Source organism: Oncorhynchus gorbuscha, linkage group LG01 (genome assembly GCF_021184085.1).
Source record: "Oncorhynchus gorbuscha isolate QuinsamMale2020 ecotype Even-year linkage group LG01, OgorEven_v1.0, whole genome shotgun sequence".
NCBI classification, from domain to species: domain Eukaryota; kingdom Metazoa; phylum Chordata; class Actinopteri; order Salmoniformes; family Salmonidae; genus Oncorhynchus; species Oncorhynchus gorbuscha.
This window is the reverse complement of record NC_060173.1, coordinates 84921317-84933757: the sequence shown is the minus strand read 5'-3', so window position 1 is coordinate 84933757 and position 12441 is coordinate 84921317. Positions and strand designations below refer to the sequence as shown.

The following is a 12441-nucleotide window of genomic DNA, read 5'->3' as shown; positions in this document are numbered from 1 at the left end:
TTTCCACATTTTGTTACGTTACAGCCTTAAACAGACTGACCACACCGCTTGCGTTGCAAAATAAATGTAGACATTTGTTATTCAATTATTGCACCCACACTGCTCAAGCGCGTCAACGAGCGTCTGCGATGCCAAGGGTTAAAATAGAACGCCTTTCTATTTCTGATGCAGATCATGCTGCAAGTCCTGCCTCTCCCATCTCATTGGTTTATAGAAGCAGGTACCCACGTCCATCTCTTTTTTTATATATTTATTTATTAACAACAAATCAATACATAAAGCACATGAGGGAACACAAGCATACATAGATTACAAACAATGGACAATCGAGCTAGGGGGTACAATATCACATTACAATTACACAAGGACCTTATATATACTTAAAATTCTAACAACTTTTTTGTTAGTAGAGCATTTAACCGTCTTAAAATACAGTTCAATTTCTTTTTGTAGGATACGAAAATGTGGTTTTCTGTTTGTAAATTTACATTTGTGTATATGAAATTTGGCCAAAAGAATAATGAACCCACGTCCATCTCCTCATTGGTTATACCCACGTGGGTGACGAGGTCGGTGGTGGTATGCACCTAATTTAATTTTGGAGTTTTTGGAAGTCCAAAAAAGAAAAAGCCTGGAAGGAGGAGAGATGACTAGAAACGATTTGGTTGACCTTTTTATGTGTGGATTAATTGTCGGAGTAGAGGTCATTGTGCATTTCAGGTAAAATAACAACTCAATGTTTATATCTCAGGACAAAATAGCTAGCAAGTGCAAGCTTTTTGACCTGTTCCTAAATTAATGTAATTGATTCAGAGTTTGTTTTGATATTTTAACCTGCGTGTCGTGATCGCGTTTGGTGTGAGGGGACAAAATACATTACGTTCCGTGTTGTTCTTAATTTGATTGATTTGTCCCCCCCCCCTCGTTGATCTACACACAATAACCTGTTTTTACTTTGTCATTATGGGGTTTTAGAACATTTTCCAAATGTATACAGAAACTGAAATCACATTTACTTATATATTCAAAACCTTTAATCATTACTCAAGTGTTCTTGGGTATGACACTACAAGCTTGGCACATGTATTTGGGGAGTTTCTCCCATTCTGCTCTAGATCCGCTCAAGCTCTCTCACGGTGGATGGGGAGCATTTCTGCACCGCTAGTTTTAGGTCTCACCAGAGATGTTTCAGCGGGTTCAAGTCTGGGCTCTGGCTGGGCCACTCAAGGACATTCAGAGACTTGTCCCGATGCCACTCCTGTGTTGGCTGTGTACGGAAGCCACTCCTCAGTAAAACACTCATGACAGCCCACTTGGAGTTTGCCAAAAGGCACCTAAAGACTCTCATGAGAAACAAAAATCCCTGGTCTGATGAATGCAAGATTGAACTCTTTGGCCTGAATGCCAAGCGTCATGTCTGGAGGAAACCTGGTTCTATCCCTATGGTGAAGCATGTTTGTGGAAGTATCATCCTGTGGGGATGTTTTTCAGCGGTAGGGACTAGGAGACTAGTCCGAATCGAGGGAAAGCTGAACGGAGCAAAGTACAGAGAGATCCTTGATGAAAACCTGCTCAGGAATGACCTCGGACTGGGGCGAAGGTTCACCTTCCAACAGTACAACGACCCAAACACACAGCCAAGTTAACACAGGAGTGGCTTCGGGACAAGTCTCTGAATGTCCTTGGTCGGCCGGACCAACCTACTTGGTCGGCCGGACCAACCTACCTGTCTGGCCCTCAGGCCGTCTGGACCAAGCTATCTGGATGGTCGGACATACGACATGCAGCTCGTGTGTGCCTCTTCACCCTGTACACCTCCCTCTTGTCTAATGTAATGGGCCCTCACACTTGCTGGCCAACATATTTTCTTACAGAGTTTCATTCAGTCCGAGCAATTCGGGATCCTTGGGACATCCCTACCCCATTGAAGTTGACATTTTAAAAGGTTTGTTTCGTGTTAGGGTTTAGGGTAGGGATGTCCCAAGGATCCTAGGATTGCGCTGGCTGTTTTCATTCAAAAGGGTTTTCAGTTAAATTTCCATTCAATTTTGAAAGGGCAGAAAACTGTAACTAAGGGTTGACCAATTGTCCTATAAATCTTCCCTAATCATGGAACTGATATGACAACGGTCCAGTCATCATAAATGTAAACCATGCTCCAGGTTTAAACTGCCAGACTTAGTCTGCGTTCCATGATGATTCCATGAAGTGGGCTAGATGTCCAAAATTATTGAGCAACGTGATAAATTAAATATGATCCACTATTGCTAGAGACCATCGGGATCAACCACACAGACATGAGCCGACATTTGCATTGTTTACTGTGCATGCAGTCTCTGCGAACGTGGGAACATTGCCTTTACATTTCAATCGAACTATAATGTGGATCTTCCCAGATACGGATTGAATTGAGCCTGCTGTTAACTTTTTAATGTGAGATTAGGAGGCGGACTAGGGGTGACAAACCCCTGGGCTGGGATAGAGGCTGCAAGGCCATGGTGTCATATTACATAACTGATTTATATGATCTATTACTATCATGTATTTAATGCATTCATGTATTCATGTATTATTTAATGTATTTATGTTGGTTGATCAAAAATATATACATAAACTAAGAATTAGGGATTATAATTTCCTTTTGGATTGCACCACTACTGATCTGAAATAACTGAATGATGGTATGGCCTGACCGTGATAATGATAATGAGCTAGGAGTTTTTCCCATTTACTTGCACCCATCCAGCTCTTTCCTACATAAGGGATGCGAGTGGCATTTCCCGTATGGTTGATGAGGGTCTCCATATTGCAAATGTACAGTCCCTTATTAGACGTCCGCGGGTGTTATTAAAATAGGCCGACGGCCTCAGGTTGTCACCCAAGGCCCGGTGTTCCGGGAAGTCATCAAATAAAGTCTCTCGGACATTTGATTTCCGCGTTACAAAATGTAACATTTTTTGGACATTTTTCATCTGTACTGGAAAATTCCACTAGATGGCGACTGGCTACATTGAAAATGGACAAAACATCACCAAATGGACATGGTCGTTTCTCGTAAACGGAAAAGACTTCGAAGACAACTCGATGAGCACTGGTTTGGCCAAATGTGCATTTAGTCCAGAAAAAAAAGATGGCGTCAAGGCCTCAACGCTCTTTCACTTAATGCCCATTTTCTGGGATTAAAGGTAAAAAATTGTAATACAGTGCTAATTTGACCGCGTCACGTCAAAAAGAACCAGCCATTTATCTATCGTAATTTAAGAGAAATCGTACAACGTCCATTTGGTGATGGTTAAAGAAATGTTTTTTTTTTCCCAAAAAGTTATCGATCCAGTTGCGGCGTGTTCAGACAAATCCGTTAAGGCGGATTTCGGAGCTCTACGTGATTTCTGTGATTTTTCTGTACTCACTCACAAACACACACACACACACACACAATGGGGAGTGACACAGTGAGAGGCTTACAGACACACAGAGCCGGCAATAGTTACCTGCGTTCGAACTATCAAAGAACCATCAGCCCTAGAGCTCTGAAACTTTCTAGAGCTTCTAGAGCTTGACTCAATAGTGCACGGTGAGTTATGTGGCTCTAGAATGTTCTCAGGCCAAGAAACAGCCTCGTCCATTTGCAATAACTTCAAATCATTTTTAACGTCGCGAGAATTACGACATTTAGAAAAGTCACAGAATCACAAGATTAAGTGCATTGAAACCGCCTTGGCCCATAGTGACAGATCCTAATGTTTCTGTCTGATAGCTCTTTCAGGGACCCCATAGCAACGCCCGGAAAAAGTTTTAGCACTAATTAAGGTCGTTGCTCGAGCTTCGAATGACCTATCGAGCCAAAATTCGGGGTCGCCTCAGCTAGGCCTACACAATGTCAGAACTGGACCCGCAGCTAGAACGTAACTAAACTTAGCAAAAAAAAAGAAACGTCCTCTCACTGTCAACTGCATTTATTTTCATTTGTGTGAACATAAGATTCAACAACTGAGACATAAATTGAACAAGTTCCACAGACTTGTGACTAACAGAAATGGTGGAAGAGTGGGGTAACATCTCACAGCAAGAACTGGCAAATCTGGTGCAGTCCATGAGGAGATGCACTGCAGTACTTAATGCAGCTTGTGGCTACACCAGATACTGACTGTTACTTTTGACATTTCTGGGAGGAATGGCCCTGGCCCTAGCCCTCACCCTCCGATCCAACAGGTCCCAGACATGCTCAATGGGATTGCGATCTGGGCTCTTCGCTGGCCATGGCAGAACACTGACATTCCTGTCTTGCAGGAAATCACGCACAGATCGGTCGGCTATACCATAATTGTCACGTCTTCAGCCGAAGTTGGCTCCCCTGCCTGTTCGGGCGGTGCTCGGCGGTCGTCGTCGCCGTCCTACTAGCCACTACTGATCCCTTTTTCGTTTGTCTGTTGGTTTTGTCTTATTAGTTTCACCTGTGTTTATTTTGGTTTAATTAGCTTCCCTATATGTAGTAGTTTGACCCACCCTTGTTTTGAGCGGGATTGTCTTTCTGTTACGTGTGTGCATGTTAGGTAGAGGTGTATTTTCTTTTCTTTACACCCTGTGTTTTTTTGGGTCGTCTTGTATAGTGTCCTGCGCCCTGTATTTTGTTGGGCTTATTATTTTGGTGTGCAGGAGTAAAATCACTTCAGTTACTCTCTCTCTCTCTCTGCATCTGATTCCTGCATCCACCTAGTCCCGCATGACAATAATACCCTCTTATTCATGTCCTCATATCCTAATTTACAACAAGACCACTCATGGTCTGTAAAGTTCTCGATTTTGATAGATTTAAACAAACAATATTGAAGTCACCATGGTCACAACCATAAACTGTCAAGTATCTACCTGATAGATTAAAATACATTTTGGTTCAAATATGTTACATTTAATTTGGTTTTAGAGCCATAAAGCAACTGAGGACAAAACTAAAATTGCTTGTGTATACCACTTGTATGCAGAAAAATGCAATTTGTCAACTCCGAAAGATCTGATAGAATGTTTTTTTTTCTATTGGGGATTTTTAAATGAGTAATTTTCCATATTTTACAAATATTTGTACTTAACTGATTTGAGTATTTGTTGTCAACTCCACCATTGATGTTTAACCCCCTTAAGATCAATATTTTTTTTGTGTCAATATTCTGAAAACATATTGAAATCACTCTTCTGCAACATGTGCTTAAAGGTGCAATAATGCAGAAATGTTCAGCTGGTGTACAAAACCGAAAGTAAAAGACTCAAAAATGAAACTTATGAACAGGAAGCATAGAAATAGCATGCATAGAACAGATTTACCACTTGTTAGACTTGTTTTCAATGAGTGACAGATCTATAACTCACATTATGTGAATTAGGTCAGGTCGCCCAAAAAGTTACATATTGCAGCTTTAAACAAATGTCAGTATTTGCTATGCTAGACCTAAGGGATAATGTTTGCTTTATAAATGTTGTGGTCTAAATCTAGAAAACATGCCATATTCTAAGGAAATTAGCCCTGGAGAAATTTAATAGTGCATGTTTGGAGAATTGTATTACAAATTTGAATAATATAATGTTAGATTTAAACAACTGAAGCCTTAACACTTGGACAATAATTGGAAAAATGAAATGCCTTTTATGGTGTCTGAAGAAGTTGACAAATCCAGTTAGTTGCGTTTTATAGAAAACAAATAAGAGGTTGTTGTTCCTTTACATGGTGTGATAGCCGATACAGTGCATTCGGAAGTATTCAGACCCATTTACTTTCTCCACATTTTGTTACAACCTTATTCTAAAATGGATTCAATTGTTTTTTCCACTTCATCGATCTAGACACAATACCCCATAAAGACAAAGCAAAAACTGGTTTAGATATTTTTGCAAATTTATAATAAAAAATAAATGACATTCCACATTTACATAAATATTCAGACTCTTAACTCTACTTTGTCGAAGCACCTTCAGCAGCGATTACAGCCTCAAGTCTTCTTGGGTATGATGCTATAAAGCTTGGCACACCTGTATTTGGGGAGCTTCTCCAATTCTTCTCTGCAGATCCTCTCAAGCTCTGTCAGGTTGGATGGAGAGCGTCGCTGCACAGCTATTTTCAAGTCTCTCCAGAGATGTTAGATCGGGTTCATGTCTGGGATCTGGCTGGGCACCTCAAGGACATACAGAAACTTATCCCGAAGCCTCCCTGCGTTGTCTTGGCTGTGTGCTTAGAGTCGTTGTCCTGTTGGAAGGTGAACCTTTGCCCCAGTTGGAGTTCCTGAGCGCTCTGGAGCAGGTTTTCATCAAGGATCTCTCTGTGCTTTGCTCCATTCATCATTCCCTCAGTCCTGACTAGTCTCACCATACTTCACCACAGCGATAGTGACAGGTTTCCTCCAGACATGACGCTTGGCATTCAGTCCAGAGTTCAATCTTAGTTTCATCAGACCAGTGAATCTGGTTTCTCATGGTCTGAGTCTTTAGGTGCCTTTTGGCAACACCAAGCGGGCTGTAATGTGCCTTTTACTGAGGAGTGGCTTCCATCTGGCCACTCTACCATAAAGGCCTGACTGGTGGAGTGCTGCAGAGAGGGTTGTCCTTCTGGAAGGTTCTCCCATCTCCACAGAGGAACTCAGGAGCAATGTCATGACCATTGGGTTCTTGGTCACCTCCCCAACCAAGGCCCTTCTCCCCAGATTACTCAGTTTGGCCGGGCTTCCAGCTCTAGGAAGAGACTTGTGGGTTCTAAACTTCTTCCATATAAGAATGATGGAGGCCACTGTGTTCTTAGGGACCTTCAATGCTGCAGAAATGTTTTGGTATCCTTCATCAGATCTCTGCTTCGACACAATCCTGTCTCGGTGCTCTATGGACAATTCCTTCGACCTCGTGGCTTGGTTTTTGCTCTGCCATGCACTGTCAACTGTGGGACCTTATATAGATAGGTGTGTTCCTTTCCAAATCATGTCTAATCAATTGAATTTACCACAGGTTGACACCAATCAACTTGTAGAAACATCTCAAGGATGATCAATGGAAACAGAATGCACCTGAACTCAATTTTGAGTCTCATAGAAAAGGGGCTGAATACTTATGTAAATAAGGTATTTCTGTTTTTCATCTGTTTGCAAACATTTCTAAAAACCTGTTTTCACTTTGTCATTATGAGGTACTGTGATTATGAGGTACTGTGATGAGGAAATAAATGCATGTAATCCATTTTAGAATAAGGTGTCACGCCTTGGTCATTGTATTTTGTGTTTTCGTTATATATTTGGTCAGGCCAGGGTGTGACGTGGGTTTATATATTGTATTTCGTATTGGGGTTTGTAGTATTTGGGATTGCGGCTGAGTAGGGGTGTTGTATTGGCTTGGCTGCCTGAGGTGGTTCTCAATCAGAGTCAGGTGATTCTCGTTGTCTCTGATTGGGAACCGTATTTAGGTAGCCGGGGTTCCACTGTGTACTTCGTGGGTGATTGTTCCTGTCTCTGTGCAGTTTCACCAGATAGGCTGTAATAGGTTTCACGTTCCGTTTGTTGTTTTTGTATATGTATAAGTTATTTCATGTATCACGATCTCTTCATTAAAGACATGAGTAACCACTACGCTGCATTTCGGTCCGACTCTCTTTCGACAAACGAAGAACGCCGTTACATAAGGCTGTAACGTAACAAAATGTGGTAAAAGTCAAGTGGTCTGAATACTTTCTGTATGCACTATACCTTGGTCTATCAAAATTCACAGAAAATGATTCATATTAAGACATATTTGTCCCGGCTTTCAGGAATCCTGAAACTCTACAACAGCAACATTTTCTCTCAGCCTCATTGCAAAATGTCAGAGGGCTTACGGACCTTGCAAGGGGCCCCGCGAAACTGCACTATGCCACTGGAGTGTGACTAGAAATGCACTGTGGGGATTACAGTAATATGAATGACATTACGGAGAGATGCTGCTTATGAACCTGAAAGTCTTCTGGCTGAATAAACATGTTTTGAGACTACTTGAGTGTGTGCGTGCAAAGACAAGAGCCAGACACAGGTTACTTTTTCCAACACATAAAAGGAAATATATGTGAAAAAAACTGTTCATACTGAAGAACTTTATCATTGTAGACTATTTTACACTGGGGCAATCATATCATCAGTCATATTTCATATACACAGTTATTCAGATGCACAAACTACCTGCTATTCTGGTGCAAAGACTTCACCTTGCAAAACGTAGTGTAAATATCCTTTCCATATAGTTATACAGTTGCAGAATACAAATCAGCATTCATCTTTCATTGATTAAACTTAATTGAAATACTCTCAGACAACATTTCTGAAATGGCAAATCAGCAATCAGTTGTAATTTTATCCCCTCCCCTCTTGATTATCTTATACAACAAATCACAGACAATTTTGGTGGAACTTTATAATATCTACATGTGATAAAGCATTTAATGGATTAGTAAATAGTTTATTCATCATTAATCCATTCATAAGCTGTTTAATATAGGTCCTTATGAACACTTTAATAACAATTTGTCTTTTTGCATGGCCTCATCTAATGTGTGGGCTATTTGTACTTTATAAATACTTTGTTTTGAGTGCAGTATAATTTCTCACAAGAAGATGGACATGCCATTGGTAGAGACATTCCAGCAGTATCTGATGCTTCTTAAGGCCTCAAAATAGCCTAGAACATATCAATGGTAAAAGAATAGGCATAAAACAAAGGGATGTTAAAATAACTATATTGAACATTATTCACAAGAACTGTTGTCACACAACCGTTGCAAGGACTTGAGGAAGAGCTGTATTGTGAATATTTTGCTATTGTTAAGCTTGCGAATGCAAACCAAGTTTATTTTTGCCAGGGTGGAGACTTTGCAAACCGGTACTCCCAATTTCTAATACATATAAACCCAGAACTTATTCACACAGCTGACGAAATTACGCAATATTTAATACGTGGATGGATAAATAGATGGAATAAAATGTTCAATATATTTTCTCTCTATTGTGTGCTTATTGTTTAACCATTGATATGTTATAGGGGCCATTTTAAGGCCTTGAGGAGCATCAGATACTGCTGGAATGTCTCTACCAATGTCCATCTTCTTGTGAGAAATTATACTGCACTCAAAACATTAAAGTATTTATGAAGTATCAATAGCCCACACTTTAGATGAGGCCACGCAAAAAGAGTTACTAATAATTAGTAAATGGTTTATATGGTCCTATTTTAAAACAACTTATGATCTTATGAATCATTAAATACTTAAAGTTGTGTATGAATAACTAGGTTACTTACATTTATTCATTTGTGAATCATTACTCCCACCTTTGTATACTATTTACTAATCCATTAAATGTTTATTATGTGGAGTAATTATAAAGCTCTACCACACATTTGTTTTTACAAACACATTGATACCATGGTCAATTTGGAAAAATCTGGTTTTAGAAACATCTGAAATGCCAAGGTATGTGCATAGGTGTCAAGGTTCTTTTTGTTGGTTATTTCCTGTTCCCCTTGCTTCCTCCCTTGGTCAAGTGGAGTCTTCCAGATGTGTGGAATGTTGGTTTTCAGTTGGGAGGATGTTACAGCAGGACACTGGGGGAACACGGACAGACGGCATGGAAGCTTGCGAATGTCCAACATGCATGGGACCTCATTGAAATGTCTAAAACATTTATGGATTCATTTAGAAGAGACAGTACCCCGTCTGAGTGTGTGTATGAAGGGGAGAAGGGGGTGGCTAGGGTTTTTATATATAGAGATTTTTTTAAGGCAAGTCAGTTAAGAACAAATTCTTATTTACAATGACAGCCTAACCTGGACGATGCTGGGCCAAATGTGGGCCACCCTATGGGACTCCCAATCACGGCCGGTTGTGATACAGCCTGAAATCGAACCAGGGTCTGTAGTGACGTCTCTAGCACTGAGATGCAGTAGCTTGCGCCACTCGGGTGTAATAACATGTACAGTCGAAATGAACCAAGATGAAACTGAACTACATGAACAATAAGAGAGTGACAGAAAGATTATGTGAACGAAGTAGACGATAATGGCTAATAATGGAGAGGAGTTAATGAGCAGATGAATAAAAGGAGTTGAGGATGAGATCCAGATAAAGGGAGGCTGTGGTGATTTTCTTCAGTCTGTCCAGAGAGAGAGGAAGAGAATACCCGCAAACAGCAATTGTAGATTAGGGGAAAAACTACAACAGAGGGACAGCTAAGCACTACAACATCCATGATGGATGGGCTGATGGGGGCACATGATGTAGAAGGCTGCAGTGCACTACCGGGGAGGAGATACAGTACTGTCTCTTTAAAACAAACATCTGCAAAAATGTTGCCTCCTAGATAATACAGACATGACAATACTTATTTGTTTATACAACACTACGGCTAGGTAGTCTGTAAGGGCAGAGTTTCATTGGCTGCTGAAGGTCATGTGCAGTACACAGAGGTTTCTGATTGGTTGAGGTGATTTTCTTTTCCGAAGGAATGATGGGAGTTATCGCAGAGATGCATCCCCAGTGAGAAAGGGCGGAGGGAGGAGAGAAAGAGGGTGGTGTCTATACAGGTACAGTGGACCCAGAAAGACACAGAGGGGAGGAGAGAAGGTGCTCCTTCCTATCCTCAGTAGACCCAGGACACAGGGATCCACTGTGCAGTGGTACAGACCAGGTCTATAGCCTCCTCTAGGTGTCTGATGGTCTCGTCTATCTCGTTGTTGATTATGGTCTGGTCAAAGTAATGGGCATAGGTCTTCTGAAGAATCTCTGACTCCTTCTGAAGACGCTGCAATGACTCATCCTACAGAGAGTGAGAAGGGGGGGGGGGGCAGAGACTTAATGAGAGAGACAGATGTCTTACCAATAAAGCACCATTAAATTAAACTGACAGAACGAGGGAGGGTATAGAGTGGATGGGTAGGGATTCAGGACAGTTATTTGCTTGGCCTGGTGTTAAAGAAGGAATAGTAACCCTCACTCAGAGAAAGGAGTGAGCTGGTTTACTGAGGCAATATACTGTACAACACAATAGAGCACTACTGACTATGGCCAGCGTTTCCTCCACTCATACTTACTGGCAGCTTCCTGCACCACCTGGGGAGCTGAGAGCCATGCAACGGAACGCAAGAGAAACGGAAAAACTGAATCTCACACACAGCATGCCAAATAAATGAATGAAGAAAGTGATGAGAGAAGAAAATGGAGGAGTGCAGAAAAAAGAAGTGGCTACAGCTGCAGATCGTTCCAATATTACAACAAAAAGGTTGACAATCTGTGTGTGTGTACGTCTCACCTCGTTGATGCCAGGGGTGATGGTTGGCGCGGCGATGAAAACAACGTAGGGAGCAAACTCTGCTGTCCGCAGGACCTTCAAGGCCTAATGGAGAACAGGTTCCAGGTCAGCTGGACTGTGTGTTTGTGACTGTGTATTATGCCTGAGAAGACCCTCCGTGTTCACAAGCACAAGTGGAAAATACACCCTCCCACCCACCTGTGGCTCTACGTCCAGTATGGAGATGAGTCCCTGCTCGTGGATCTGGCGAATGGTCTCTAGCCGCGTGCCGTACATGGCGTCCTCGTGACTACCGTACTCCAGGTAGTCATTGTTACTGATGTCCTGCATCATCTGGTCATGTGACACAAAGTAGTAGTTCTTCCCGTTCTCCTCGTCCTTCTTAGGAAGTCTGGTCGTATCTGAGGAGGGAAGAAGGGAGAGATGAAAGGGGGTAGGGGGGGTTGAGTAAGAACAATAATCACAATGGATGGTCGAAGTGAGTCAGTGACTGTGTCGTCCGTGAAATGGGGTAGGCAAATCTGTGTGTGTGTGTGTGTGTCTTACGTGGGATGGGGTAGGCAAATCTGTGTGTGTGTGTGTGTGTGTGTGTGTGTGTGTGTGTGTGTGTGTCTTACGTGGGATGGGGTAGGCAAATCTGTGTGTGTGTGTGTGTGTCTTACGTGGGATAGGGTAGGCAAATCTGTGTGTGTGTGTGTGTGTGTGTGTCTTACGTGGGATGGGGTAGGCAAATCTGTCCGGGTGTTTTGTGATGAGTGTGTTCTTGATGTGTCTTCTGCCCACTCCATGGGCACCTTTGGAAGAGAGAGCAGTCAGAATGCAATACGAGCACACTACTTAATACCGTTAGCAAATACGTCACAACCCTCTATAGTATGCTAGTATGGATACTTGTACTTACCTAACAAGACTAGTGTTTTCCTCTTAAACGCAGGCAGTTTCACAACCTCTTCATACGTGACGAGATCTAGTTGGTCGAATACTGGAAAAAGAGGATGGAGGAAAGAGAGGGATAGTGAGATACCGTGAAGGAGAGGCGCAGACAGACTTCCATAGTAGTCACTTACACTGGGAGAACACAGGGCCCTAACAGTGAGGTGGCGCTATGGGACAGAGAGAATGTCTGTGACAGTTCGTTGTT

The 12441-nt window shown here is 41.9% G+C and overlaps 1 protein-coding gene across 20 annotated transcripts in view; it reads right to left on the bottom strand.

The window, feature by feature from the left end:
* Nucleotides 1-8035: 8035 nt before the first annotated feature.
* Nucleotides 8036-12441, bottom strand: part of caska (calcium/calmodulin-dependent serine protein kinase a) — a 208996-nt gene continuing 204590 nt past the window's right edge. For 6 of the 20 annotated variants that reach the window (XM_046363205.1, XM_046363136.1, XM_046363224.1 and 3 more), the window contains 6 exons: nt 12202-12282; nt 12014-12094; nt 11499-11701; nt 11301-11384; nt 11083-11109; nt 8036-10808 (listed from right to left, as the gene is read on the bottom strand). In XM_046363205.1, the coding sequence (XP_046219161.1) occupies nt 10632-10808; nt 11083-11109; nt 11301-11384; nt 11499-11701; nt 12014-12094; nt 12202-12282 (653 nt within the window). In that variant the 3' untranslated portion in view covers nt 8036-10631. The remainder of the gene's footprint in view (nt 10809-11082; nt 11110-11300; nt 11385-11498; nt 11702-12013; nt 12095-12201; nt 12283-12441) is intronic. The other 14 variants (XM_046363167.1, XM_046363282.1, XM_046363241.1 and 11 more) reach the window with 5 other exon arrangements.